Source organism: Akebia trifoliata, chromosome 9 (genome assembly GCF_017979445.1).
Source record: "Akebia trifoliata isolate Shusen 1 chromosome 9, ASM1797944v1, whole genome shotgun sequence".
Taxonomy (NCBI): Eukaryota; Viridiplantae; Streptophyta; class Magnoliopsida; order Ranunculales; family Lardizabalaceae; genus Akebia; species Akebia trifoliata.
The window spans coordinates 27,172,606-27,199,084 of record NC_141383.1 but is presented as its reverse complement, the minus strand read 5'-3'; the positions used below and the strand labels follow the sequence as shown (position 1 = coordinate 27,199,084).

General features: G+C 36.7%; 3 protein-coding genes across 4 annotated transcripts; 2 read left to right on the top strand and 1 right to left on the bottom strand.

The window, feature by feature from the left end:
• The first annotated feature begins 5,385 nt into the window (after positions 1-5,385).
• Positions 5,386-12,117, top strand: LOC147395187 (protein kinase family protein / C-type lectin domain-containing protein). 2 transcript variants are annotated; one of them, XM_086453763.1, is made up of 4 exons: positions 5,386-5,631; positions 5,804-6,235; positions 6,326-6,896; positions 11,333-12,117. In XM_086453763.1, exons 1-4 carry the CDS (start codon positions 5,559-5,561, stop codon positions 11,922-11,924), a joined length of 1,668 nt encoding a protein of 555 aa, XP_086309889.1. In that variant the 5' UTR covers positions 5,386-5,558; the 3' UTR covers positions 11,925-12,117. The 2 variants fall into 2 exon arrangements, with proteins under 2 accessions (XP_086309889.1, XP_086309890.1); XM_086453764.1 differs by having other exon boundaries at positions 5,389-5,631; positions 5,804-6,226.
• A 4,359-nt stretch (positions 12,118-16,476) lies between these two features.
• Positions 16,477-17,890, bottom strand: LOC147395186 (universal stress protein A-like protein). Its single transcript, XM_086454604.1, has 4 exons — positions 17,564-17,890; positions 17,330-17,424; positions 16,939-17,060; positions 16,477-16,743 (listed from the first exon to the last, which is right to left on the bottom strand). Exons 1-4 carry the CDS (start codon positions 17,730-17,732, stop codon positions 16,656-16,658), a joined length of 474 nt encoding a protein of 157 aa, XP_086310730.1. The 5' UTR covers positions 17,733-17,890; the 3' UTR covers positions 16,477-16,655.
• A 2,388-nt stretch (positions 17,891-20,278) lies between these two features.
• On the top strand, positions 20,279-23,954 carry LOC147395185 (glyceraldehyde-3-phosphate dehydrogenase A, chloroplastic). The gene is made up of 5 exons (XM_086454062.1): positions 20,279-20,440; positions 20,582-20,719; positions 21,923-22,224; positions 22,306-22,550; positions 23,277-23,954. Exons 1-5 carry the CDS (start codon positions 20,399-20,401, stop codon positions 23,777-23,779), a joined length of 1,230 nt encoding a protein of 409 aa, XP_086310188.1. The 5' UTR covers positions 20,279-20,398; the 3' UTR covers positions 23,780-23,954.
• Positions 23,955-26,479: the final 2,525 nt, after the last annotated feature.

Genomic DNA, 26,479 nt, shown 5'->3' with positions numbered 1-26,479 from the left:
AGCGCATACCTACTCATCCGTACGGATGTTAGCTACGTCACCATATTCTCGGATTTCATCCCGCAGGCTGGGATCCTTTCCGAAGAAGGTGATTTCCGTGGGGGTACACATTTCTTAGAAAAAGATAAGTGCGCGTTCAAATGGTCGTATCTCATGGGTCGTATGTTGGTTTTTAACGTAATCCACGCCCAATCGTCCGTATCGAAAATATCGACGTTGTCTGAGTAGAAATATTCCTGTTTCGGATTGACGTTCCTTACCGAAAATGGCAAACAACGGGAAGCTCCGTACGGGAGATCGTTTCCGTCGAAAACTCAAAATTTCGGACGTTTTTTCAAATGCCAGTATCTCACTTCCGCTCGAGCGCATACCCACTCATTCATATAGATGTTAGCTACGTCACCATGTTCCTGAATTTCATCCCGCAGGCCGGGATCCTTTCCGAAGAAGGTGATTTCCGTGGGAGGTACACCTTTTTTCGAAAAAGACACGTGCACGTTCAAATGGTCGTATCTCATGGCCCGTATTTCGGTTTTTAACGTAATCCATGCCCAATCATCCATATTGAAAATACCAACATTGTCTGAGAAGAAAGATTCTTGTTTCAGATTGGCATTCCTTACCGAAAATGGCAAACAATGGGAAGCTCCGTACAGGAGAACGTTTCCGTCGAAAACTCGAAATTTCTGACGTTTTTTGAAATGCCAGTATCTTACTCTCTGCTCGACTAAGAAAATCCGTAGCACATACCCACTCGTCCGTACGGATGTTATCTACGTCACCATGTTCCCGGATTTCATCCCGCAGGCCGGGATCCTTTCCGAAGAAGGTGATTTCCATGGGTACACCTTTTTCCGAAAAAGATACGTGCGCGTTCAAATGGTCGTATCTCATGGCCCGTATTTCGATTTTTAACGTAATCCATGCCCAATTTTCTGTATCGAAAATGCCGACGTTGCCTGAGTAGAATGATTCATGTTTCGGATTGGCGTTCCTTACCGAAAATGGCAAACAACGGGAAGCTCCGCCCGGGTGACCGTTCCCGTCGAAAACTTGAAATTTCTGACATTTTTTCAGAGGCCCGTATCTCACTCTCCGCTCTACTCAAAAAATCTGTAGCGCATACCTACTCGTTTGTACGGATGTTAGCTACGTCACCATGTTCCCAGATTTCATCCCGCAGGCCAGGATCTTTTTCGAAGAAGGTGATTTCTGTGGGGGTACACCTTTTTCAAAAAAAGACATGTGCGCATTCGAATGGTCGTATCTTATGACCCGTACTTTGGTTTTTAACGTAATCCATGCCCAATCATCCGTATTGAAATTGCCAACGTTGTCTGGGAAGAAAGATTCCTATTTTGGATTGGCATTTCTTACCGAAAATGGCAAACTACGGGAAGCTCCGTACAAGAGACCGTAACCGTCGAAAACTCAAAATTTTTGACATTTTTTCAGACGCCAGTATCTCACTCTCCGCTCGATTCGAAAAATCCGTAGCATACACCCACTCGTCCGTACGGATGTTAGCTACGTCACCATGTTCCCGGATTTAGTCCCACAAGCTGGGATCCTTTCCAAAAATAGTGATTTCCACAGGGGTACACCTTTCTAGGGACAGGACATGTGTGTGTTCAAATGGTCGTATCTCATCCCCTATCTTTCCGTTTTTAACGTAATCTATACCCAATCGTCCATATCGAAAATGCCTACGTTTCCCAAGTAGAAAGATTCTCGATCTGGAGTCTTCTTCTTTGTCGAAAATGGCAAATAACAGGACGCTCCGCCCGGGCGACCATTCCTGTCGAAAACTCAGAATTTCTGATATTTTTCTAAACGCCCGTATCTCACTCTCCGCTCGACTAGTGGATTCGTAGCACATACCTATTCGTCCGTACGGATGTTAACTACGTCACCATGTTTCCGGATTTCATCCCGCAGGCCAGGATCCTTTCCAAAAAATGTGATTTCCGCAGGGGTACACCTTTTTTGGGGTAGGACACGTGCGTATTCAAATGGTCATATCTCATCTCCCGTCTTTTGGTTTTTAACGTAATCTATGCCCAATCGTCTGTATCGAAAATGCCTACATTTCCCGAGTAGAAAGATTCTCAATCTGGAGTCATCTTCCTTACCAAAAATGGCAAACAACGGGAAACTCCATCCGAACAACAGTTCCTGTCGAAAACTCGAAATTTCTGATGTTTTTCTAAACGCCCGTATCTCACGCTCCGCTCGACTGGTGGATTCGTAGCATATACCCACTCGTCCGTACGGATATTAGCTACGTCACCATGTTCCCGTATTTCGTCCCGCAATCCAGGATCCTTTCCGAAAAATGTAATTTCCATGGGGGTACACCTTTCTCAAGGCAGGATACGTGTGCGTTCAAATGGTCGTATCTCATCCCTCGTCTTTTGGGTTTTAACGTAATCCACGCCCAATCGTCCGTATCGAAAATGCCTACGTTTCCGAAGTAGAAAGATTCTCGGTCCAGAGTTGGCTTCCTTTCTGAAAATGGAAAACAACTGGAAGCTCCGCCCGGGCGACCGTTCCCTTCGAAAACTCGAAATTTTTGACGTTTTCCTAAACTCTCGTATCTCACTCTCCGCATGACTGGTGGATTCGTAGGACATACCCACTCGTCCGTACAGATGTTAACTACGTCACCATGTTCCTGGATTTCATCCTGCAGGCTGGGATCCTTTCCGAAAAATGATACTAATCATCATCTTAGTTTGTACCATAAGACCCAAATATTAATCATCGAAGAGTTTAAATGAAAACAAACATTACAAATTACTAGAAAGATCAAAGTTATTGGACATAAATACCTTTAAATGGTGAGTGTAGCCATGTGGTTCAAGACCTGAAAGTTTACTTCAGCCAATGTTTGATTGATCTACAAGTTAAATATGTTCTTGATAGTTGAAGAATAGTTATTGTGAACAACTTCTTGGTTGATATGAAGATGCACTATTAACCATCAATTGGTTGACCAAAAATTCATTTCCAAATATCCCCCAAAAAAGCATAGAGTTGATACAAAACCCAAACGCATACCTTCATACTTTCCGTTGAGAACACCAAGGACTACCAAATTTTTTAGGTATGGAGCTTTTGATAATATCCATGACTTCACATCACTATGCTTTGCCTATGTAAGGGATTGTAAAGCATTTTCTAAGTTGAATATCCTAATTAGAATGAATAAAATAGAACACTTAGTAGTACTATAGTCCATCAATGTAAAAAAATTCATACAAGTCAAAAAAAATAACGAAAAGTAACCCAGGGACTCATAGTACCTTCGAAATTGTAAGACCATTAAATTCTACATCTATTTTCTGCATATACCTCAGAATGAATACCACCTCTATCTATAAATGTCTCTAAAACTGCATTTTGTATACTACATTAATTGACAAAGGGAGAGTGGGAGAGGTGTGTGGAAGAGTGGGTGGGAGAATGGAATAAATTTTAATTTTAGATTCTTGAGATTCGTGCATTATGAATCAATAAAGAAGTAAGTGGCACTTCATAGTAGATCTAATATATATAAATATAATTGAGGTGAGATGGGGTATACTTTTTTAACCCTTATGCTTTCACACTTTTGAACTTCAGGGTATCATCATTTTTCAACCCAAAGTTTATTATTAGGCAACCTTTTCCAATAACACATACCAATGGTGGCTTTTACACTAATGTATTATTTTTTTTTTATATCTTTTTTTTGGGCTTTCCTTTTTCTCATCATTTTCTTTTATGATTTTGCATTGAGTTTTTGAGGGGATAAGTTTTTCACAATTTTGAACTTGAGCTATCAACATTTTTAACTTAATCTCAACCCGTAAGGAAATAATTGAAAAAGTTCAGTACAAGGATACATATCGGGTCACATAGTGATCAAAACTGCAACATGACCACAATCTAATCCTTACTAGCAATAGACAAGGGGGCACTATGATCATCAAAGACTAACCAATTGAATCACCATCTAGTTGAAGAGTAGTAAAGAGACTACCAATCGAGATTCAAAGATGTCTAACCCATACTATAGGCTCAATTGCTCTAAATTCTCATAACATAATTACGATGAAGGAATGATCAATACATATCCTAAAATGTAAGTCACATAAGAAGACTTCAAAATATTTTTATGCATCTATAATTAATCATAAATACTTTTAAAAATATTGTAATAATTATTTTCTAGTTTTCTATTTTTCCATGTTATAAATTACTATTTATTAATCAAATGATAATGAATAATATTTTATATATCAAAGTGGACTAGTGTGTGTTGTACATTTTACATTATACAATTCTATTTGTCTTGCAACATGTAGTCTTTTGAGAAAAGTATGAAAATAAAAATAATTTTCTTGTCAACATGCAAAAATTGCTATCTGTGAAAACTATTTACCACAAACTGAATATAATATATTTATTCACGAATAAATTCCTACATCAATATAAGACATAAAACTAATTATAATTTTTTAAAAATATTCAGTCGTGTTCTAATTTTTCATCTATTTATTAAGAAAAAAAGTTTAAGCTATGGAAAAAATAATTTTCGTGTTTGCCTACTAAAAACATTTTATATGAAAACTAATTGTCGTAAACAAACATTATTTTCACTACAAATGAAATCCAACATCTAATGCATGTATATTATTTATTCTAAGTATGTTAGAAAATTAAGTAATTCTTATTTTCTAATTAGATTTAATGAAATTAAATGTTGGATGGTCAATTAGAATCAAGATAATAGATTGAGCTACATAAGATAACAATGAAGATATGGATCAATAGAAAGACAATAAAAAAAAAATAGAAATGAACACCTTAAAAAATATATAAGAATAGCTCTAATAGGTGATAAATTAAGAAAAAGTTGACAAAGATGGTTTGGATAACATTAAGCGAAAGCTGATTAAATGAGGATAACACTAAAAACTTAGAATTAATAAATCATACATCAAGAAAGAAAACCTATACTATTTCCTAGATTCATCGAAAGAAAGACAATTAAGAATCAAATTATACCTAAGATCTCTAACTGACGTTACAAGTGAATTAGATTATCATAATCATAATAGAGTTGTGCTAGAGTGACCTCAAGCTGGAATTTCATATCACACTTCTTGACATGAAAGTACTCGAGAACCATAGATACTTTTCATCGAGATATGAGGTTATAGGCTCAGGTCACTTCACTATTATTCATCAGAATATGATATGATACAGCGATATATAATATGGAATAATGCTGAAAGATCTCAATACTTGGACCTCACATCACACACCCTGACGTGAAAGTGTACGGGATCTTTTTTCCTCAAGATACGAGTGAAAGGCATCTATGGTTCCTAGATGTGGGATATGAGGGGGGCAATCTTGAAGTTACTCCAGCACGACACAATTATATATTGGAGTGGAGTGTCTTCTGCAGCGGGGCGCGGCTGTGGCTGTGCATAGTGAAGATGAGCAATTGCAGGAGGAGGAGGCCTTGAGAGGGACGGTTGCTTTATTTGATTCGCGCACATCAATCAATGGGCATGGGCAGAGCCCTAATCCTCTACTACTTGGCCTTGTATCTCACCACTCTCGTTAGGGCAAATAACAGTGAGTTATAAATTGTCTCCTTTCCCCCCCAAATCAAATGTCATTTCTCTAATTGTAGTTAGTTATAAGTATGATTTCTGAGTTGAGAATGGATAGATACATGATGCCCTAAAATAAAATAAAATTAGAAGTAATGTTGTTGTTGTTGTTGTTACATTTGCTTAATTAACAGCTGCAACGGAACGAGTATGCCCAGCTGGTTGGGTAATTGGGCCAACTATGAACAAATGCTTTGGACAATTACCAGGCTCCTATTCTTGGGAGGACTCAGAGTCAGTCTGTAATCAACATCATCAAGGTGGTCACTTGGCAGCTCTCACTTCGTTTCAGGAACTAAAAGTTGCCCAGAAGCTATGTAATAATTGCTGGGTTGGGGGCCGATTTTTCAATTCTTCCATTGGTTTCACTTGGAATTGGTCTGACAATATGTCGCGATGGAATGACTCAATCTTCAATTCTTCCAACCTCCACCAGACGAATCATCACATTCCCATTGATAATACATTGTGCACATTGGTGACTCGCCGGCGCCCTCTCACACTTTTGGGTGAGAGGTGCAACACATCACATGACTTCATATGCATGCTTCATATAGGTAGGTTAGGTAACTCATTAATCTTCTTCTTCTTCTTCTTATTGTTATTACCTATCTTGATTCTCTTATCTTATTGTGCTATCCTTTCCTTTCCCACAGAGAACAAATGTCACCACAAGCACTGCCACAAGGAATATTTTATCATACTTTCTGTTGTTAGCGGGTTGATTCTTTGCACGACATTGATTGTCGTGATTTGGCTACTTGCATATAAGCGGAGCAAAAGGCGTCGAAGGCCACACAAAGTATCTAATCCTTCTACATCTGCATTGGTCCCCCCATCATGGAAGATCTTCACAAATGAGGAGCTCAGGTCAATTACAAAGAATTTTAGTGAAGGAAATCGGCTTATTGGAGATGCCAAGACAGGTGGCACATATAGTGGGCTTCTACCTGATGGATCGAGGGTAGCAATCAAGAGGTTGAAGAGATCTAGTTTTCAAAGAAAGAAGGAATTTTATTCTGAGATTGGAAGAGTTGCAAGGCTTCATCATCCTAATCTTGTGGCCCTAAAAGGATGTTGCTATGATCATGGTGATCGTTATATTGTTTATGAGTTTGTTGCTAATGGACCCTTGGATAGATGGCTACACCACATACCAAGGGGAGGTAGGAGCTTGGATTGGGCAATGAGAATGAGAGTTGCTACCACTCTTGCTCGAGGAATTGCGTATGTAGAAACTTTTAACCTTCTTGTGGTACAAGTGAAATGTTCATCTGAAATTGCAGTTATTTCCTATATGATATTTCATATCAGAAACACCTTGCTTTTATTACCTACTCACATTGCTTTATAAGAAATAAGAAACCCCTCAGTTAATTATTATTATTTGATATTGATATTAGTGTTTTAGTATGTATCTTCTATTAGAATATCTTAATTTGATTTCTTCCTTCCTAAGTGATGTACATTTCTTTTTTCTTGTAATTTTCCTTGACTCAATGAATTTAATTTAAGGTAACCAACATTTATTTATATCAATTATTGATAACAAAAAAATGGCATAAAAACAGTTGGTACTAGATGATACAAAACCCTCAGTTAGCACTTCTTGTATATTGCTCCAGTGGTTTTTTATGGTGTGATGTTTTAATACCCATGTTACTAACATGAAAATATACTGATCACTTTCTTCTTTAGTCACACTCTGTGTTACATTTAGAGTTTTAATGTCCAAAACTCACCTTGAACTCCCTTATTCTGTGAATGATGCTTGAGGTATTATCTGCATGATTCATGGTCACATATAGAATAGTTAGCTCTTTTTGTTTGGATAGATACCACTTAGACTCTGTTCCATCTAGTACCTACCACCATTTCTAGGTGGGGGCTCTTTTCCTTGACCAACATCACTGTTCTTTTGGCTGCTTAGCCTCTGTTCTTTTTAATAAATTTTGATTTTACCTATCAGAAAAAAAAAAAAAAAAAAAGACCCTGCAAATGCTTTAATAGGGGAAGAGATGATTGTTACATGAGATATAAAGATTATCTTCTTTCTTTTAAGCAAATTATCTATGATAAAATTTTTACTAAGAATTGGTCCACATAAAGAACGAAACTTTGGTAGGGATTGTAGCTTCAAACTAGCTTTGAACAACTTCCATAGTAGCTTAGAATAGGAACATATGATCAATAAGGTCTCAGCTTAAGTTCCATCTCCCAATCCTTTTGTCATCCTCCTCTATGGATTCTACCCCCAGTCATTGAAGTTTCTGCTGAACTCTAGGTCCCATGAAGGGTGGCCATTTTCCAATTTCCACAATCCTTCACCCACACCGTCTGTCATAACATTTGAAATTTTGAAGATGGATGGAAATGTCTTCTTCAATGGCTCCTCCCCACACAGATATTCCAAATTAATTGTGCACTTTTCTCAATGAGATAGGAGACACCTTTCATGAATTCATCGATGACATAAAAAAATCCCCCTCCAAACCCCAAAACCATAGGGACCAGATGGGACATTGGTCTTCTCCCCCCATTTTGGCACCATACCTGTTTTGATTGTCTTGCACCACAATTCTTTCGATTCTATTCAAATCTCCACAACTTCGTGCTTAAGAGAGCTTTGTTCATGTTACTGAACTTTCTAAACCCCAAACCTCCATGGTCTTTGCATTAGCAGAGATTCTTCCAAGCAAACAATGGTATTTGAATTCATCACCCTCATCTCTTGGGAGAAATCTCTAATAAGGGTCTTTTAATTAGAAGACAAATTTGATGTCCAAATCGAACCTTCATTAGTTCAATTAGAGTTCCATCCGGGCTAGTAAAATGTAAAAGAGTGTTGGAGGAATAAAAGGGGAAAGAAGGGAAAAGGAAAAGTCAAGGGGAGGAGAGGATGACAAACCTAATGCACCTAAATTTGTATTAGGAAACACATACCCTAAGGGTAATATTTTCTGTTGAATCCTCCCATTTTCCATTTCCTGATCTATATGGAAGTAAATGAATAATTTAGTATTTGAAAACAAGGAGGATAATGTGGACCCAATAGTGTTGAAGACCGAAGCTTCAGATGTGTAGGCTATTTCAAGGGCATCTAGTTCGACTACTTTGTTTTCAAATGGGAGAATCAGTTTGTAGTATCTGTTTCTTATAGTCTCATATATATATATATATATTTTTGATAAGTATAATATTATAGTGTCATATTCATATGCTCCTATTTTCTTATCCATTGTAATGGGTCTTTATGAGGATCTGTCACTAAATCTATCATTTTTTTTCTTAGGGTTTCACCCTTTCATTAATAAATCCATCTTTTATTGATCAAAATCAAAAGAAGTAAAAATACAATTTCTCCATGTCCTTCCTCTCTCTGTTGACACTTTAGGAGGGGGAATAAATCTTGTAACTGCCCCAACCTCCTTTGTAGACTGCTAACTACTTCAACATTTATAAAATCTTATACTTATCCAAAAAAAAAAAAAAACTACTACAACATTTAGTTTGATTATACTTCTTCTGGGTCTTCAAAGTCTTCATGGACAAGAAATTTGATTTTTTTGAGATATTTAGTATTCTGTGTTGGATTTTTCTAGGACTACCTTATTGCAGGAATCACAAAGCCTCTTACAATTTACCTGATTGTGGAGGGTGAGTTATCTGTTTTCCTGCTAATAGTCCTGAATTTACCTCATTTTCGGACTACCCTCTCTCTCCTTACTGAACCAAAAATAGCTGATTTTATTATTATTGAAATGCTTCTTTAATGAGATCAATCACTTGGGGATGGAGGGAACATCGTCACCCATAGATTTTACCAACTAAGCTACCGGGAACCTTCAAAATAGCTGAGTTTAATCCTAGGAGAAAGTGGGAAAGACAGTAGTTTGCTAAGTTTGATAATTAGATAGTCTTAGTTGATGATGTGATGTCTTGCCACTTCCAATTCATACAGTGTTGTCAAATGCGATCACATATGCCATTTCCAAACTGTATTATGCATATGCTACCATCGCATATATAAAAGTATGCTATCTACACAATATGCATACTGTTTGGACACAGATTTACTTCTTTTTTTTTTATAGCATAAACTCATTTTTCTCTTATAAATATCCTACTTCTACCTCCATACTCCTTTCACAGCATCTCTTCTACCTTTTAATCTCTTTCTTACTCTCACAAAGCCTCCAACCATTAAATCTCATTACATTTTCTAATACATTCTCACATAATTATAAATATTCTCTAATTTCTACTCTACACTATTAATCTCAAAGTTCAAGTCTCAACTTAAGTCACTCTCTTACTCACAAGACTCAAAAGAAAAGAAAAGTACTCAAGAATCAAGATTTAAACATTTTCTGCATTTTTTTCCTTGCAGCATATGCCTCCACATATACGATGTGAGAAATGACATATGTTAACAGCATGTGCTGGTTGCACATGGTCGCATACGCTATTTAACAACATTGTTCATTCAGTCTTTTAGTTCCTAAGAAATTTTAGTTGGCTATAAATGCCAGAATGAAACATGTGTAAAGGCCTATCAGATCCTAGTCGAGACGTTTATTTCAATGATTAACCCAAAGGGTAATAAAAAAAAATATGGATCACTTAAATCCTGATTAAATGCCAGAATGAAACATGCGTAAAGGCCTATCAGATTCTAGTCGAGACGTTTATTTCAATGATTTACCCAAAGGGTAATATAAAAAAAATATGGATCACTTAAATCCTGATTCTTGATGACATATTATATGAGAAATTCCTTAGAATGAACACATTAATTGGTGGTTAAGATACCATCAATTTTTTTATATTATTAGTCAAATTATAGAAAAATCATAAATTATGAGTCTCTTGGGATTAGTGAGGTATGGGGTTATGAGTGATGTTAATTCCATTGGAATGTCGTTCAATAAAGATTCTGGTCCAACGATAAATATTTCTGAGTTGAATGTAACTTTGCTGGCTGCTAGGTTCTTGTATTGGCTTGTTAAGATTTACTACATTCAATCTATGATTTTGGTTTTGTTTTAGAACTAAAGATCCCATTCTACTTTTTTTCCCCTGCTATGTTAAAGTGTGAAGTCTGGGTTTGATCCCAGGTCTGTACTCTTTAGTGTTAAAACACATGGACTTTACCTTCTCACCGAGGTGGTACGTTGACCTACTCAATTGCTTTTCACATTTTTTCAGTTCAGCGATTACCATTATTGTGGTGCAACATACTCCTTGGCTCTGCTTCAGTGTACCTTTTGAGTTGCATGAAAAACTGCTAACCCTTCTAGATCTTGTATCTGGGCCTAGAGCCACCTAGGAATAAACTTGATGTCATACTAAAAAACCATGCAAAAAAAAAAAATTGGAAATACAAAGAAAGAGTTGAGCTCTATTTCGCCATTCAACTCTATTTTGGGCAACATCTTCTGTTGAGGCAAGTGTAGAAAAATAAAATATCATGTACTACTGTTTATTTCTTTGAGGTTTGTCATTCCCTCTTTGGAATAATTTATCCCTGCTTTGCATGGTTTGGTCACTTAAGTGCCAATTTCTTGTGTATGTTTAGAATAACAAACTTCTTTCTGGGAAACTCTTTTTATGTGTTTTTTACTCTCATATCTTTCTGCAACTTGTTCACCTCCCAAAAACAGGTTCTTGCATGACAAGGTGAAGCCACATGTGGTGCACCGGGACATCCGTGCCAGCAATGTATTGCTTGATGAAGAGTTCGGTGCACATCTAATGGGAGTAGGCCTATCAAAGTTCATTCCATGGGAAGTGATGCACGAAAGGACAGTGATGGCTGCTACATATGGCTACCTTGCTCCTGAATTTGTGTACAGAAATGAGCTCACTACAAAGAGTGATGTTTATAGCTTTGGAGTGCTGCTGCTTGAAATTGTTAGCGGGCGTAGGCCTACCCAGTCGATTGATTCTGTGGGTTGGCAGAGTATATTTGAATGGGCCACACCACTAGTGCAGTCTCACCGCTACCCGGATCTCTTGGATCCACTCATCTCTGACATTCCTGAACTTGGGGTGATACAAAAGGTGGTGGACCTCATATATTCTTGCACACAACACGTCCCTTCTGTGCGGCCAAGGATGTCACATGTTGTCCACCAGCTACAACAATTGGGATTAAAAACTGCTTTGGACAAGGCAAGAAGTGGCTCAAGCACAAGCACCGCCCCACCTCAAGTGGAAATGTCTCCACTGGAGGTAGAGTTCAACGATCTTTAAAATTTATCTTCTCAAGTTGGAGCTTCAATATGTCACACTTGTATGTTATTTTGGTGTAGGTTTCTGTTTCAATGCATTTTGATGTTGGTTACAACTATTTAGCGGCAAGGGGGATATAAATGACTGCTGAAATAATGAATTAGCAAATTAGCTTTTTAACAGACCCTCAATAATTCTTTCTTTTTTTTTGGTATCATTTATTGGTAATGTCGACTGTGGTGTCTTTCTATCTCATAAAGCATTTTCATAGGAGCTGGGTTGGGACCCATCACACCCAGGGAGCTTCAGTGGAGGCCATGCCCTAAAGTCAATCTGAGACCCTTTTCAGAAACCTGGACAGGCATGTTTTGAGGGTCAAAACAAGCATAGAAACTGAATGCCCAATTTCCCAGGGTTGGTCTGATACAGGTCGAGGTATTAATTAGCATATACCTAAGGTTTATTTAATGCAAATCTCGAGGTATTGATTGTCATGAATACGAAGAATGATTCTGTGAATGTCCAAAGGGGGAAAATGGCCTTGGGGCTATCATGTTTTGTAAAAAGAGAACACTGCAAGAGAGACATAAACACCAAATTTGCGATGAACCCGGTCCTCTCTCTCTCTCTCTCACATAAGCAAAGATTATGATTTCATTAAAGTGCCTGAGTTGAACAGCTAATACAGAAAGACAAACCAACATTAAGAAGAAGAAACGTAAGTCCCACCTAACTAATAAATCTTCAAAAATCCCCTTGAACTCCCTAAAAACCTTGTACAAAAAGACAAAACTCCTAAGATCGATACTTTCACAGCCTCAAGATGCTTCTTACAAATCCCCCAACAAATGACAAAGGGGATGACATTCAAAAGAAGACTCTTAGGGTCTGTTCTTTACAGAAGCCAGTTTCAGCTCTAGAAACTGACTTCTAGAAGAAGCAGAAGTCTGGAAACTGAAAAGTTATATCCAGCAGAAACTTATTTGTTACATAAACACAGAAATCAAAAAAGCATGTTCGTTTGATAGCTTTTTATTATTAGATCCTGATAAAATGATCAAAATACCCTTAATATTGATAATGCACCCAGAATGTATAAAAAATTATTAGAATACCTTAATAAATATATAATTACACTAAATACATATATAAATATAATAAATTTATATTAAAAAATTATAAAAATAATTATTTTTAATTAAAATAAATTTATAAAGTTTATAATTCTACAAGTCCAAGCAGCCCAAGCTTGAAATATATCCTGCACTGACCATGACAAGCAACTCTACAAGTCAAATAAGAAAAAAAAGTGTTGCAATATCCTAACCCGCTAAGGGGCGGATTAATAGGTTGGTTGACTCCTCACTTCGTATATACATAAGATAAAAGTTAGGCCCCACCCTCTCTCTCTCTCTCCTCTCTCTCTCTCTCTCTGTCACACACACACACACACACACACACACACATATGCTCTACTCCTTTAAGTTGTTGGGAGATGCCGTGAGAAATTGACATGATGACAACAACCCGAATTTTGGCCCTAATTTCTTTGAGGTATTCATCTTCGTCAATCACTTTTTTATCTATCTTTATTGGGCTATGACATCTATGCTGAAGTTATCTTGATTTTTTTGCATGAACAATGCTAGAGTGATTGTACAAGACACTGCATTCAATACTGAGTTGACATGGAGGTGTGCTCAGAACCATAGATGCTTTTCATTTGTATCCTGAAGAAAAGCATCTCTGGTTCTGAGCACACCTCTACGTCATCACAATGTTGTAGGAAGTCACTTCAGCATTTTTCTTTTTTAGCATACTAGTAGGTTTGCATGCACTCCCTATTTAGTCCAATTAACCAACACTGGAATATTTCAAACATAATAAACACCGGTGAGTAGGGAGCTATTGTAACAAAAAATACTGAATGAAGATCCATATGCCAAGCATATGCAATATAGCTATAGATATTGAATGACCAAAAAGTCTGAGGATTCTCATTGAAAATCCAGTTGAATCATGCTACATTGCTGTTATCGTATCCTCTGACCAACCAAGAGAGATCATATGTTTCCCATTACGAGGTAACAAAATATTGAATATCCAATGAACTAAGTTCCAAGTCAAAATTAACTCTACGACTCCTGCTTACAACCCCATGGGTTGGTGAGATGGCCAAGACCATGCCCCTATGGAAGCAGAAGGGGATGTCTGGTGTCTGGTGTTGGAACATCCCCCCCCCCCCCCCCCTTCCTTATGGGCCACCCTCAGAGATTTATCCCAGAAATTTACTTGGTTGGTGTGTGGGTGGAGGCCTACGTAGAGTTCCTGCAATCCATAAGAGTTAACTTAGGACCGTGCATCTTGACAAGTCAAGAGTATCTTATGTAGTGAGGAGCCAATTCTGTGGGTAAACCTTGACTGTGCAAAATCGGGATGGAAAATGTAGACCTCTTATTCCCAACTCCAAGAAGGTAGCGACGAGGGAATGTATTTATTTACTGTCTATCTACAGTTGTTTAAGACGGGTGCGTGCAAAGGGAATGTAGGTAGGAAAACCTAACAAACTAGGACATATATATATATATATAGGGTCAGGTTCAAAGGACAACCATTTCTACACACATATAGACAACGTGTTTTGTCTTATATGGGAAAAAATGTTTGGAATGGACTGATTTTTTGTGAGGATGATCTCTGTGATGAGGAGATCATCCTTGCCAAAAATCAGCTCATTATGAAACTTCTAGACCGTCCAATTTTTGTTGAAAAATTATAGACCGTCCAATTTTTGTAAATCATTTTGATGGGGTTACAAGTTTTGGAATGGGATGATTTTTTGCCAGGATGATCCCCTCATCACAGAGATCATCCTCACAAAAAATCAGTCCATTCCAAACATTTTTGCCCATATAAGACAAAACACGTTGTCTATATGTGTGTAGAAATGGTTGTCCTTTGAACCTGACCCATATATATATATATATAGGGAGCGGTTCGGCAGCCTTAAAGTTTGCCAAGTTTGGTGCCAAACATTTTTTGTAAATCACTTTTGATGGGGTTAGAAGTTTTGGAATAGGCTGATTTTTTGTGAGGATGATCTCTACGGTGAAGAGATCATCCTCACAACAAATCAGCTCATTCCAAAGCTTCTTACCCATATTTTGAAAAATGTTTGGCACCAAACTTGGCAAACTTTAGGACTGTTGAACTGTCCCCATATATATATATATATGGGGTCAGGTTCAAGGCCATATGAGAAAACATATGTAAAAACTTTCGTTTTTAATAAAATTTTAAAATATGGGTTAGAAATTTTGGATTGAGCTGATTTTATGTGAGGATGATCTCTATGATGGGAAGATCATCCAAAAAAAAAAAAATCAACCCAATCTGAAACTTCTAACCCCATTAAAAGTGATTTAGAATGTGGACCGTCGATTTTTTACCAATTTTTATCACTAATTTGTAAATCACTTTTGATGGATTTAGAAGTTTCTAATTGAGCTGATTTTTTGTGAGGATGATCTTTTCATCATAGTGACCATCCTTGCAAAAAATCAGCTCAATCCAAAACCTCTGACTCTTATTTTGAAAAACGAAAGTTTTTTCATATGGCCCTTGAACCGCCCCCATATATATATATGGGTCCCGTTCACCACCCTACGCTTTACAAAACGTGTTTTGGCCTAAATGGGTTAGAAGTTTTGGAATAGGCTGATTTTTGGTGATCTTTTCACCATAGAGACCATCCTCACCAAAAATCAGCCCATTCCAAAACTTCTAACCCTATCAAAAATGGTTTACAAAAAATGGACGGTCCACGATTTTTCAACTTGTAAATATAGGGCTAGAAATTTTGGAATGGGCTGATTTTTTGTGAGGATGGAATGGGCTGATTTTTGGTGAGGATGATCTCCTCACTGTAAAGATCATCCTCACCAAAAATCAGCCCATTCCAAAACTTCTAACCCATGTAGGACAAAAATGGTTAGCCAAAATGTTTGGTACTGAACGGGACCCTATATATATATATATATATATATATATTGGGCAAGACAATCATGATAATCAAAACATGGAACAGGAACCTGGACAGTTATGACTTGTCGGACAGGTTGTAGAGGACATACAGGCAAGTAAAAATATGCATTTTTTTATATATAAAATCTTCTCATAACTCAATTGATTGCTAACTAACTTGATCCTTGGATGTATTCGTAGGCATATTGACAAATCTCACAGAAGATGATTGGATCTTGTTGTTGTACTTCTCTCAAGGAATACAAGGTCTAGAAATTTTACCTAAGACCCATCATTTTCAGTTAAGCCACATTTGGGGCAACAACTCTAGTGAGACAATTGAATGGTTCGGCCTGCAGCACCACATAATAAAGCTATTCCATGCATTATGAATATTATAGTGATAACTTTCATTTTGTAGCCCATTTAGATATGTACATACATGGATGTCTGGGAAGTTTGAAGCTATTAAGAATATATAGCTAGGTCTTCAAACCATTTAGGACTAGGATTGTCCTGACATGATAAAACCATGGTTATTATTATTAAATATATGAAGATTTTACAAGTTAATGCTTAATTTCTGAATTCAAATTACATATTAGGGGTGGGTGGTGGAAAATGCAACTCTTATGCCCATATGGGTAATTGGTGCTTCTCTTGGCTATTAATTATTTAAAAAAATAAATAAAATAAATTTGATATCCAGCTGCTGGTGTGTAGTACGGTTCAATGCTTGATCTTTGGCTTCTTCACAATCAACACGCTACAGTGGGCATGGTGTGCGCAGTAGTCACTCACACTCCCTAGAATTACCCTGTAAGTAAAATATGAGGAAACGTCGAACAAGAACTAATTAAGTCATGTATATATTAGTACTATATATAAATGACGTACATGGCTATTTTTCTATTAAATCTGAGCCAATAATAATGATCAAATTGATTTGATGAAGAGAGATAAAAATGACGCCTAAGCAGAAAAAGGAATATTAATTATTTATTTTTGTTACCTTTTGAAGATACTATAGCCATGGCTGCCAACAACCAACATGTCTGCATGGTGCTTCTCTACCGCTTTGCACAGCACATTACTAGCATCCCCTTCGCACAGCTCCGTTTCAAAATCCGTAATCTTGAATAGAAAAAACAAGATCTAATAAGAAGATAAGTGAGGGAAAGGGGATAGATAAACTTTTAGTATAATTAAAGAAGAGTCTTCTGATTCAGTTTATAAAATGGCATATTGCTCTGTTCTGTGAGATCCCCTAAATAGTAAAACATTAAAGCAACCACGAGTCATCATTTTCCTTTAAAGAATGTGTAGAATGAATTATGTTAATTGAGTTGTTTATGAATGCCATAGAGATGCATGAAAAGAGAGAGAGAGAGAGAGAGAGAGACTGATTTGTTGTGGCAAAGCTCTTTAGCTTTTTCCAAGACTGGTGTTGCAATTTTCTTCAGATCTGATTTAACCATTGGGTGAACATCTCCTATCCCTTTTTTCCTCAAAAAAAGAAAAAGAAAAAGGAAAAGAAATTGATTAATGAAGTATATAAATATATAGCAAAGTAAAGTATAATAATTAAAAAAAGAAATGATAATAATATTGCAAAGAGTGGAAATTAATTTGATTACCAGGACTAGAGAATTGGAGGATGGAAAGCACGGTATGAAGGATGATAAGCTTGAAGGGAGAGGCCGATTGGGTGCCGGTGGGAATAAGCAGATGGTCAAGAGTCCATTCCAAGGGGTAGAAGCTCTCCTTACTATCATCCACACCAACTACTATCACACTCTTCGTCATTATTCTATTCTATTTTAATTAATTACCATGTCATAGCACACTAGATTCTAGACTACTATTCTCTTGTTCAATCATCACATCATTAGTTTCTGGCTACTATATACTACGTACCATTATTACTTAATTAGTTGTGGGCGATAATGAAAGATTGTGTTTGTGTCAGAGAGACAGAGAGAGAGACGCATTCAAAAAATGGGTTGTTTGGTTTGGAGGTATTTTCGATCCAACGGTTGTTGGAGGTATTGTCTATCTTTGAAATTTTGAACTTACTTTGAAACGGTCAGACCACTCCAAAATTTCCAAGGAACCCTCTTCACAACTTGACACATGACGTGATTTTTCGTATTTATTACAAACCACCCTTATTTCAAAACAGTTGGAAGTTGTTAAACATCTATGATTCGCTGTTAACAATTGCTGTTGTATATCAATTGATTGATGATTGCCGTTCAGAGACGCGTCTTGTTCCTATAACAATATAATTCCTACATGGCACATTTCTGTTGGAGATTAAATACATCTTAGTGCCGACCTTAAGTCGGCTATCCTCAGGCTTACACTAACAGGCCCGTGTGGATTTCAAGCTGATTTCTGGGTTCTATACAAAAATAAATTCATGCATTTTTCTTCTTTTTTTTTTTTTTTTTTTATAGGGACCAACTAGTTGCACATCAACTAGTACCAATTAGACTCCAAATTGTTTTTTTTTCTTAAAAAAAAGTAATTTCCATCCCATATCTACCTTTTTATAACCACAAGAATTTTACACTGATACTGAAGATAAAGAACTCATCATTAGCCCGATTTCTTGAAATTTTTTACACCAAACCTATCATTAATTGGAGTCCCTATAGATTTTTACCTTACTTGTGGTTATGGAGCTTTGACAACTAAATCTAGAGTTTATAAAGTTATAATTCCTCTCTGATTTTTGTGAAGAAAAAGAAAGGCAACACAAGTTTTTTGGGAGTGCAATTATAAGAATAGAGGGCGAGTGGTGCAAACGGTACTAGATGATGCACAACTAGTTGGTCCTTTTTTATAATTATGGGAAGCCAACCATCAATTGTTTGATCAAAATTGAAGTCCAATATCTATGTTCTAACTTAGTAAAAGGGGTGGAGGGTTGAAACCACTACCTAGGTTCAAATCTCATTGAAATCATAATTAAAAAATAGTCATGTGGTGTGATTTGGATCTATCTTACTAGAAAGGTAAATTTGGGGGAGGGGTCTGCCCATGCCTTGAGATTAGCCGGATACCTTAAGAGTTTCTGATACCTCGGTTAAAAATATTAAAATTCAAAATAAAATAAAATTGGATGGACTCTTATTGTTATTGTATTGAAACAACTTGAAAATTTTTAGAGTTTCTATTTTAATTAAATTAAGATTCTTTTTATAGGGGAGGTTTCTATCTATTTAAAGGGGGAACCGAAATTGTAAAAGGGATAGAAAATAATGGAGGAGAATATGGAGTTAGGAAGTAATGAAGGGGAAAATCTGTAAATAGGGTTAGAGATTTTATAATATTTGTGAGATGTCTAGTATTCTAATTGGACTTGAACTTCAAGAGGTAAGACAATTTAGAAAGGGACCATTCCCGATGTGGAGTGGGCTCGGCCCGAAGGGTGTCCCAGGCCAGGCTACTCAATTAGGCCCACATGGGGGTTCAGGGGCAATGCCTCGAGGTGATTTTTTTGGGATATATATATTTTATTTTTTAGTAGGATTTCTTATGTTTTTGCTTTGTGATGTTCTTTGCAACTGCGGACAGAGAGTTTGTAATACTTATCGTTAATAGTGGTTTTTTCTTCCCCTACTCCGTGGATGTAGGCAATTTATTGAATAATGTAAATCTTGTGTGTTTGTTTTATTTATATATATATATATATATATATATATATATATATATATATATATATATATATATATATATATATTTTAATCTTTACTTTTGTTATGTTTCCGTGCAACAATAATCAATATTATACTTTAGTGGATTGGCTCAACAGGATTTTGGAGATGTAATCTATAAATTCGCAATGAATCTCATGTAAATTTTTCTTATTCTCTCGTTTTTATTTTATTTATTTATTTTATTTTATGATTTTTTTATTTGGACTCAGTTCGTACAAATTTTACTTAAATCGGGGAATTAAACCCTGATATGTGGGTCTTGAATAACTGAAGTTGATCCTAGCCACTAATTGCGAATACCATGATCAAGATGATGGAAATTCATGGCCTTATAAGTCCTTTTTATTAGCTAATTGTAAGTGAACTGGGATTAAGGGGGACATATTCAGTTCGATAAATAAGGTGTGATGGGTATCGGAAATAGTTAATAAAACGTTGACAGTTGGCCCAGGCCCAATACAATGATGAACAGAGGATGATGTATGGTAAGAAGATTAAGAAGAGTCGTGAATGGTGTTGGTGATGATGATGATAGTGTGGTAATGGAATGAAGAGTCAAGCAACAACCACAGCCATTCGTTCATCCAGAAGGTTATCCATAATCTCATCCTCCCCATTTATTCCCTCTTCTTCTTTCAAACACACACACACACACTCAACTCTCTCTCTCTCTCTCTCTCTCTCCCTCCCTTACAAGTTACAACTTACTACTTACAACTTACAACTCTCACACAGATCAATCGCACCATGGCTTCGGCTACTCTCTCTGTAGCCAATTCCTCTCTTCAGGTCCCTCCTTTTCTTTCACTTTTGTTTATTATATATTTCAATTCAATAATAGCAATAGTAATAATAATAATATGTTTGTTTAAGACATGAGTAGTGAGTATCTCACAAATGTGTGTATGTTTAATGTTTAATTGGTGACAGGTAAGTGGAGGGGGCAAGGGACTCTCTGAATTCTGTGGCGGCGGCCTCCGCAACTCCTCTTTGGCTTCTCTTCCCTTCTCCAGAAAAATCTCCGATGATTTCCAATCTGTCATTGCCTTCCAGACCTCTGCCTCTGCGGTGAGTTTGTTCACTACTCTTGACTGTCTTTTATATATAGTTATAGTTATAGTACTACTTCCAAAATGTTACTTATTCATATTAATTTAATTTGATTTGATTGACAATTGAGTTTCTCTTTCTTTACATTAACCCATTCTTCCAAATTCAGTGTTTCTCCCTGCAAATCTCTTCATCTACCTAGCTAAGCTTATTAGTTGTGTAATTTGACACCAATGTGCCACATCTGATATGTCTCAAGTGTCGTAGACATGCATGATTGAATTATACTCTGTATAAGCTAATTAAACATTGATGGAACCATGAATCCATGATCCACCACTCTTCGGACCATCTCAACCATTCCCCTCTAATTTACTACTACTACATAAAAAGCATGTCAATGCCATTGGATTGGACCATCTTAATCATTCTTTCTAATGTCTTTATTTATTTATTTTGCAGTTCAAATACAAGAAAATAAATTTTAGAATGGCTATTATTAGATCATCATACTATCATGTATTTGAGATTGGAGATCTCTCTTCTCATGGGCTCCATGTACCACGCCTTCCCTTCCATACAGGGGAAATAAGAAACACACCATCTGTGATCAAATTATATCTCTAGGTTTCTTCAGTCGTTTTTTTTTTTTGTTTTTTTCTCCTATAAAACATAGTGGACTAGATGAGGTAGTTGTCTTCAAGAAAGAAATTAGATCTGTGTTTGGCCCAGATGGTATCCTTCGCCCATTGTATGCAAATCTGTGACAGGATACTTCTTCTTTGGCAGATAGTTCTGTCAATTGGTCGACTATCAGTTTGAAAGGGCTGGGCTTCATCCTTGCTAAGTTGAGCTCAAAGTCCATCAATCTAATATGGACGATAACCTGCCAAAAATAGTTGTCATAACTCCAGGAAAATGATCATGAAATACTCCAATGAGCCCACATTCAGGGAAAAAAAAGAGCAAGTGTCACTCTTTTGAGCCGCCGGCCCCATGAATGTTTGGTGGACCTAATTACAAAATGCACACTTTGCTTAGAAATTGTACATAAGCCAGGCTTATGGCATGTTACAGTAGTAAGCAAGGTGGACAGTAATTAAGGGTGTTTATATATTGATGGAGACACAGCCACAAGGGGAGTGATGTACGCAGTACCAGTGGTAATATAAGTAGAAGATGCTCCTTAATTTTGTTTTGTAAAACTGTAATTTGGGTCAGATTGGTGGGAGAGGTTACAAGAGAGGAGTACCAGAAGCAAAGCTGAAGGTAGCAATCAATGGGTTTGGGAGGATAGGGAGAAATTTCTTAAGGTGTTGGCATGGAAGAAAGGACTCCCCATTGGATGTTATTGCCATCAATGACACAGGAGGCGTGAAGCAGGCCTCCCACCTCCTCAAGTATGACTCCACCCTTGGCATCTTCGAGGCCGATGTCAAGCCCATTGGGGACGACATTATCTCTGTTGATGGAAAGCCAATCAAGGTTGTTTCCAGCCGTGATCCCCTCAAACTCCCATGGAAGTAAGTAGTCATTCCCTCCAATTCTCTACAACCACAGGCATTCAATACAACTGAGTCTGATGGATATTATTCTTTTTAAAGGGATATGGGAATTGATCTGGTGATAGAAGGGACAGGTGTGTTCGTGGACAGGGAAGGTGCAGGCAAACACATTCAGGCAGGGGCCAAGAAGGTGCTGATCACAGCCCCTGGAAAGGGAGACATCCCCACCTATGTGGTCGGAGTGAATGCTGATGCCTACAGCCCCGACGAGCCCATCATCAGCAATGCATCTTGCACCACTAACTGCCTTGCACCCTTTGTCAAAGTCCTTGATCAGAAGTTTGGTAAGTACTTCCTTCATAGTCATACAGAAGATATCGGGAAAAGAAAAACCCTATCATGGTTCCCTAAGTAAAAAATGTCAACAATGTTAGAATATTAACTGAAATTACAATTTAGTTTGGGAGTTCTAATTATATTAGCTTTATTAGGAATTATGGAACAGAGTCAGTTCGGATGTGCTTTTCTTATTTTATCTTAAGTTGCTTAGGCTATCAAACATATTTATTGAAAGTGATACACAACTTTGGGAGCCTAATAGAAGGGAAATCATTGTATTAGTTTGAAAGAATTTGAGAATTTTAGTTATATTCAAGTTGATCACATTAGGTGTCATAGATTGAAAATCTGTAAAGGAATGTAGATGCCATGCCCGCCCTAGTTAGGATTACTGTTGTATTTTAGGTTCAGATTCAAGAAATCCGAAGGAAGATATGAAAGTGTACTCTGCCTGCTTTGTATGCAGATATGAAGGGATTGTTGACTCTTGTTTGGCTAGCACTATTATTCCTTTTCAAAGTTGTAGGTTTCTTGGTGTTTTTCCACTCTCTAGAGGGTAGGGTATGTCCCATGGTTATAAGGTTTGAAAAATATAAACCTAAAACTTGAGTTACATGTAGTAGCAAGCAAAGTGCCCTTAGAGCAATGTGAATTGTTGATCCCCATATTATATATGTGTAGTTTTGCTGAAATTTTTGGCATGATCATCTTCATAATGAAACATGTGGCAGGCATCATCAAGGGTACCATGACAACCACTCACTCCTACACTGGGGACCAAAGGCTTTTGGATGCGAGCCATCGTGACCTCCGGCGGGCACGAGCTGCGGCCCTCAATATTGTCCCAACTTCTACTGGTGCCGCAAAAGCTGTGGCCCTTGTCCTTCCCACCCTTAAGGGTAAGCTCAATGGAATTGCTCTTCGTGTCCCCACGCCTAATGTCTCAGTTGTTGACCTAGTTGTCCAGGTCTCCAAGAAGACCTTTGCTGAAGAGGTCAATGCTGCCTTCAGGGAGAGTGCCGATAAGGAGTTAAAAGGCATCCTTTCTGTCTGCGATGAACCCCTTGTTTCAGTGGACTTCAGGTGCTCTGATGTGTCCTCAACGGTCGACTCTTCACTAACAATGGTGATGGGTGATGACATGGTTAAGGTGATTGCCTGGTACGATAATGAATGGGGTTACTCACAAAGGGTGGTGGATTTGGCTGACATTGTCGCTAACAACTGGAAGTGATCTTTGCCAATATTGGTGCGTAAGAGTCCACATCTTTTTTCTTTTTTTTTTTCCTTTTTCCATGTAGAATTCTATTTTTGTCAACATTGTAAGGAGAAGGTAAACCCTTTTTGGTCCTTGTAAGGTTCCTGAGCTAAGCACTCTTGATTTCTATATATGTATCTTGTTACTGGCAGGCTGCATATACTATAGATACTCTGATTGGGAAGAAACCAACAGCATTTGTTCTGTAAGGTAAATCAATGGTTCACTGAGTCCACCAGTGATTGACAAGGGATTTATCCCTACGTACCTGGCACATGTGGTTTGTGGGGGATTGCATGTACCCAGGGGATTTGAGCGAGATATGGTGATCTAAGAGGCCAGTTGCCTCTGAAATAATTGCTGAGTTTTCAAAAATGCCGAAAGTGTTACATGTGTTGACAGAGCTACCGTATATTATTGATAAATCCTTCTAAAAGTGTCAATACTATGTGATAGCTTTGTCAACGGTTGTAACACTTTCAAAATAAACAAAAATGCCTGTAATCATTAGGGAAATTTTCCTATATATAAAGCTATGTTTAATATTTTGAAAAATTTAGAATCATATTTAATTTCTGTTTTCCTGAGAAGTATATTATATGTAACACATATTACTTGATTTCAAAATTTGATATTACCTTTAAAAGCTTGATTTACCCATCTCTCTCTCTCTCTCTCTTCTCTGACATTTGACTCTCTCTAACTCACATTCTTCTTCTTCTTTGCATCTAGAAAATTTTCAACAAGGGTTTTAAACTTTGCCATTACTTTTTTTTTTTTACCTTAACAACTAAAAATTCAATCAAGTTTGAGTGAAATTTTTGGTTCAGTATGTCAATATAATCATTTTTGCAAGGTTAGGTAGGTACCTACCAACCCTATACATAAAGAACGGTATTGGCAATATCGAACTCAAAGATTTACATTAGAAACTCTTGTTCGATAGGTACTTACCAAATTTGTTTGTAATGTTTGATATGTTAATATTTATTAGATTCAAAAAGAAAAGAAAAAAAAAATATTATTTGTTTTTAATTGTTCTTTTTTGGGTAAAATGGGTTTTTGTAAATGGAAAGATTTTTTTTTTTTTTTTTTTGTATTCTAAAGAGAATGTGCAATTAAGTATTGTTTATCACCTGAAAAAATAAGTCTCACAAAAAAAAAAAAAAAGAAAGGAAGACTCTCTTTGAGGTTATATGAGATCTTTCAAATAACTAATTTAGTTATTTGTTTAAGAGGTTATACTTTGTTGCTAAGTGACGACTTGTCATCACATTCGCGCACATTGGATCGTTTGTCAATGGGGTTTGACCCTGCCCCATAAGGTGTTTTCTTGGTTTGTGAAGTATTGCAAATCTCCAAAAACCCATAATAGGCGTGTCTCTTTACCTGGTGACTATTAGATTGGATGTAGAGAGATCCAAGCCATCCAATCATTACTATTGAGACAAACAACACGATGATTATTTGAACAATCACATTAAATCTATAAAAAAAGATTTGTAGGCACAAATCAAGACACATAGTTCTAGCATTTCTCCCAAAATATAGAAATCTTTAATTCCTTCTTCTCTGGTACCTAATCTATTTGAGTTATCAAGGCAATTCTCCATCTTTTCAAGATAACAAATTGTGATCAAGAAATTGGCTTCGTTGTATCTTAGAAATATCTTGCTGGAAACCCTTTAATTTTGCTAACTCGAGTTTTTACTCGAGTAGGGAGTTAATAACATTTTAAAGAAAATGATATTGTGCCTCGAGTTCAACGCCTCTTGTTTTGATTTTTTTTTCCCGTTATTTTTCAGATTCTAGATCATTAAATTTTTTTTTTTCAACATGATAGCAACCTACCAAATAAATTTTGTATTGCTCGGTAAGTACATACCAAATTGGTTTTGTAATGTTTGATAAGTACCTACCGAATTATCTAAAATTTGTTCAGTTTGAACCTAGTGAATAAAATCTATACAAAAATCTTCAAGTTTTTCTTATCAAAATTCATTCTTTTAGATGTTTTAATAGTGATTTTTCTATCTACTTCAGTGATTAAAGGAACAAAATAAGATATATTAAAAAAAAAATACGATAACTTGAAAAAAGCCCTAGAAAACTAAACTCTATTGATTCAGCTTCTAACAAACTCAAATGGATTTGATCGGTAGGTATAGAGGTAGGTGCAAAGCGTTCGTTTCAGAGGGTAAATAAGTAATTTTTTCATTTTTTTAAAGTGCCTTTAAGTTGGCACGATGAGCACATTAGGTGTGTGCAAATAGTGCGACCCTGGACAATATATGGTGCTTGTTTTGCTGTGGTATTAAGTTTTTTTTTTTTTTTTTTTTTTGGGGGGGGGGGGGGGGGGTGGTTGATATGTGGTATTAAGTTACCCCTTCAGCAGTGAAATCGGTAGTTTCCAGGCTCATTCAGGTTTTAGCAGGTCGAGCTTCAGACTGAGCTAGGTTTGATCCCCCATCCTTTAACAACAACTAGGGATTGAGAACTCCATTTACACTCAACTCCCAACACTTGCTGATGTGGATTTAGGAATTGAAATGATTAGAAATGATAGTGAGATTACATTGACTCAATCTTATTACATTTAAAAAATTCTTTAAAAAAAAAAATGATCTTGCTAATTGTAAACCCGTTTTCACTCCTCATGATCCTAGTATTAAGCTT

What these genes read in the sequence shown, in the direction of transcription:
- LOC147395185 (XM_086454062.1), top strand. Translation starts at nt 20,399, where the DNA reads ATGGCTTCGGCTACTCTCTCTGTAGCCAATTCCTCTCTTCAG. An exon ending in TAGCCAATTCCTCTCTTCAG is followed by an intron (nt 20,441 to 20,581) that starts GTCCCTCCTTTT and finishes AATTGGTGACAG; the next exon opens with GTAAGTGGAGGGGGCAAGGG. An exon ending in AGTCCTTGATCAGAAGTTTG is followed by an intron (nt 22,551 to 23,276) that starts GTAAGTACTTCC and finishes AACATGTGGCAG; the next exon opens with GCATCATCAAGGGTACCATG.
- LOC147395187 (XM_086453763.1), top strand. Translation starts at nt 5,559, where the DNA reads ATGGGCATGGGCAGAGCCCTAATCCTCTACTACTTGGCCTTGTATCTC. An exon ending in TCTCGTTAGGGCAAATAACA is followed by an intron (nt 5,632 to 5,803) that starts GTGAGTTATAAA and finishes CTTAATTAACAG; the next exon opens with CTGCAACGGAACGAGTATGC. An exon ending in GCTTCATATAGGTAGGTTAG is followed by an intron (nt 6,236 to 6,325) that starts GTAACTCATTAA and finishes CCTTTCCCACAG; the next exon opens with AGAACAAATGTCACCACAAG.
- LOC147395186 (XM_086454604.1), bottom strand. Translation starts at nt 17,732, where the DNA reads ATGACGAAGAGTGTGATAGTAGTTGGTGTGGATGATAGTAAGGAGAGC. An exon ending in CCTCCAATTCTCTAGTCCTG is followed by an intron (nt 17,425 to 17,563) that starts GTAATCAAATTA and finishes TGAGGAAAAAAG; the next exon opens with GGATAGGAGATGTTCACCCA. An exon ending in GGCTATAGTATCTTCAAAAG is followed by an intron (nt 16,744 to 16,938) that starts GTAACAAAAATA and finishes TTTTACTTACAG; the next exon opens with GGTAATTCTAGGGAGTGTGA.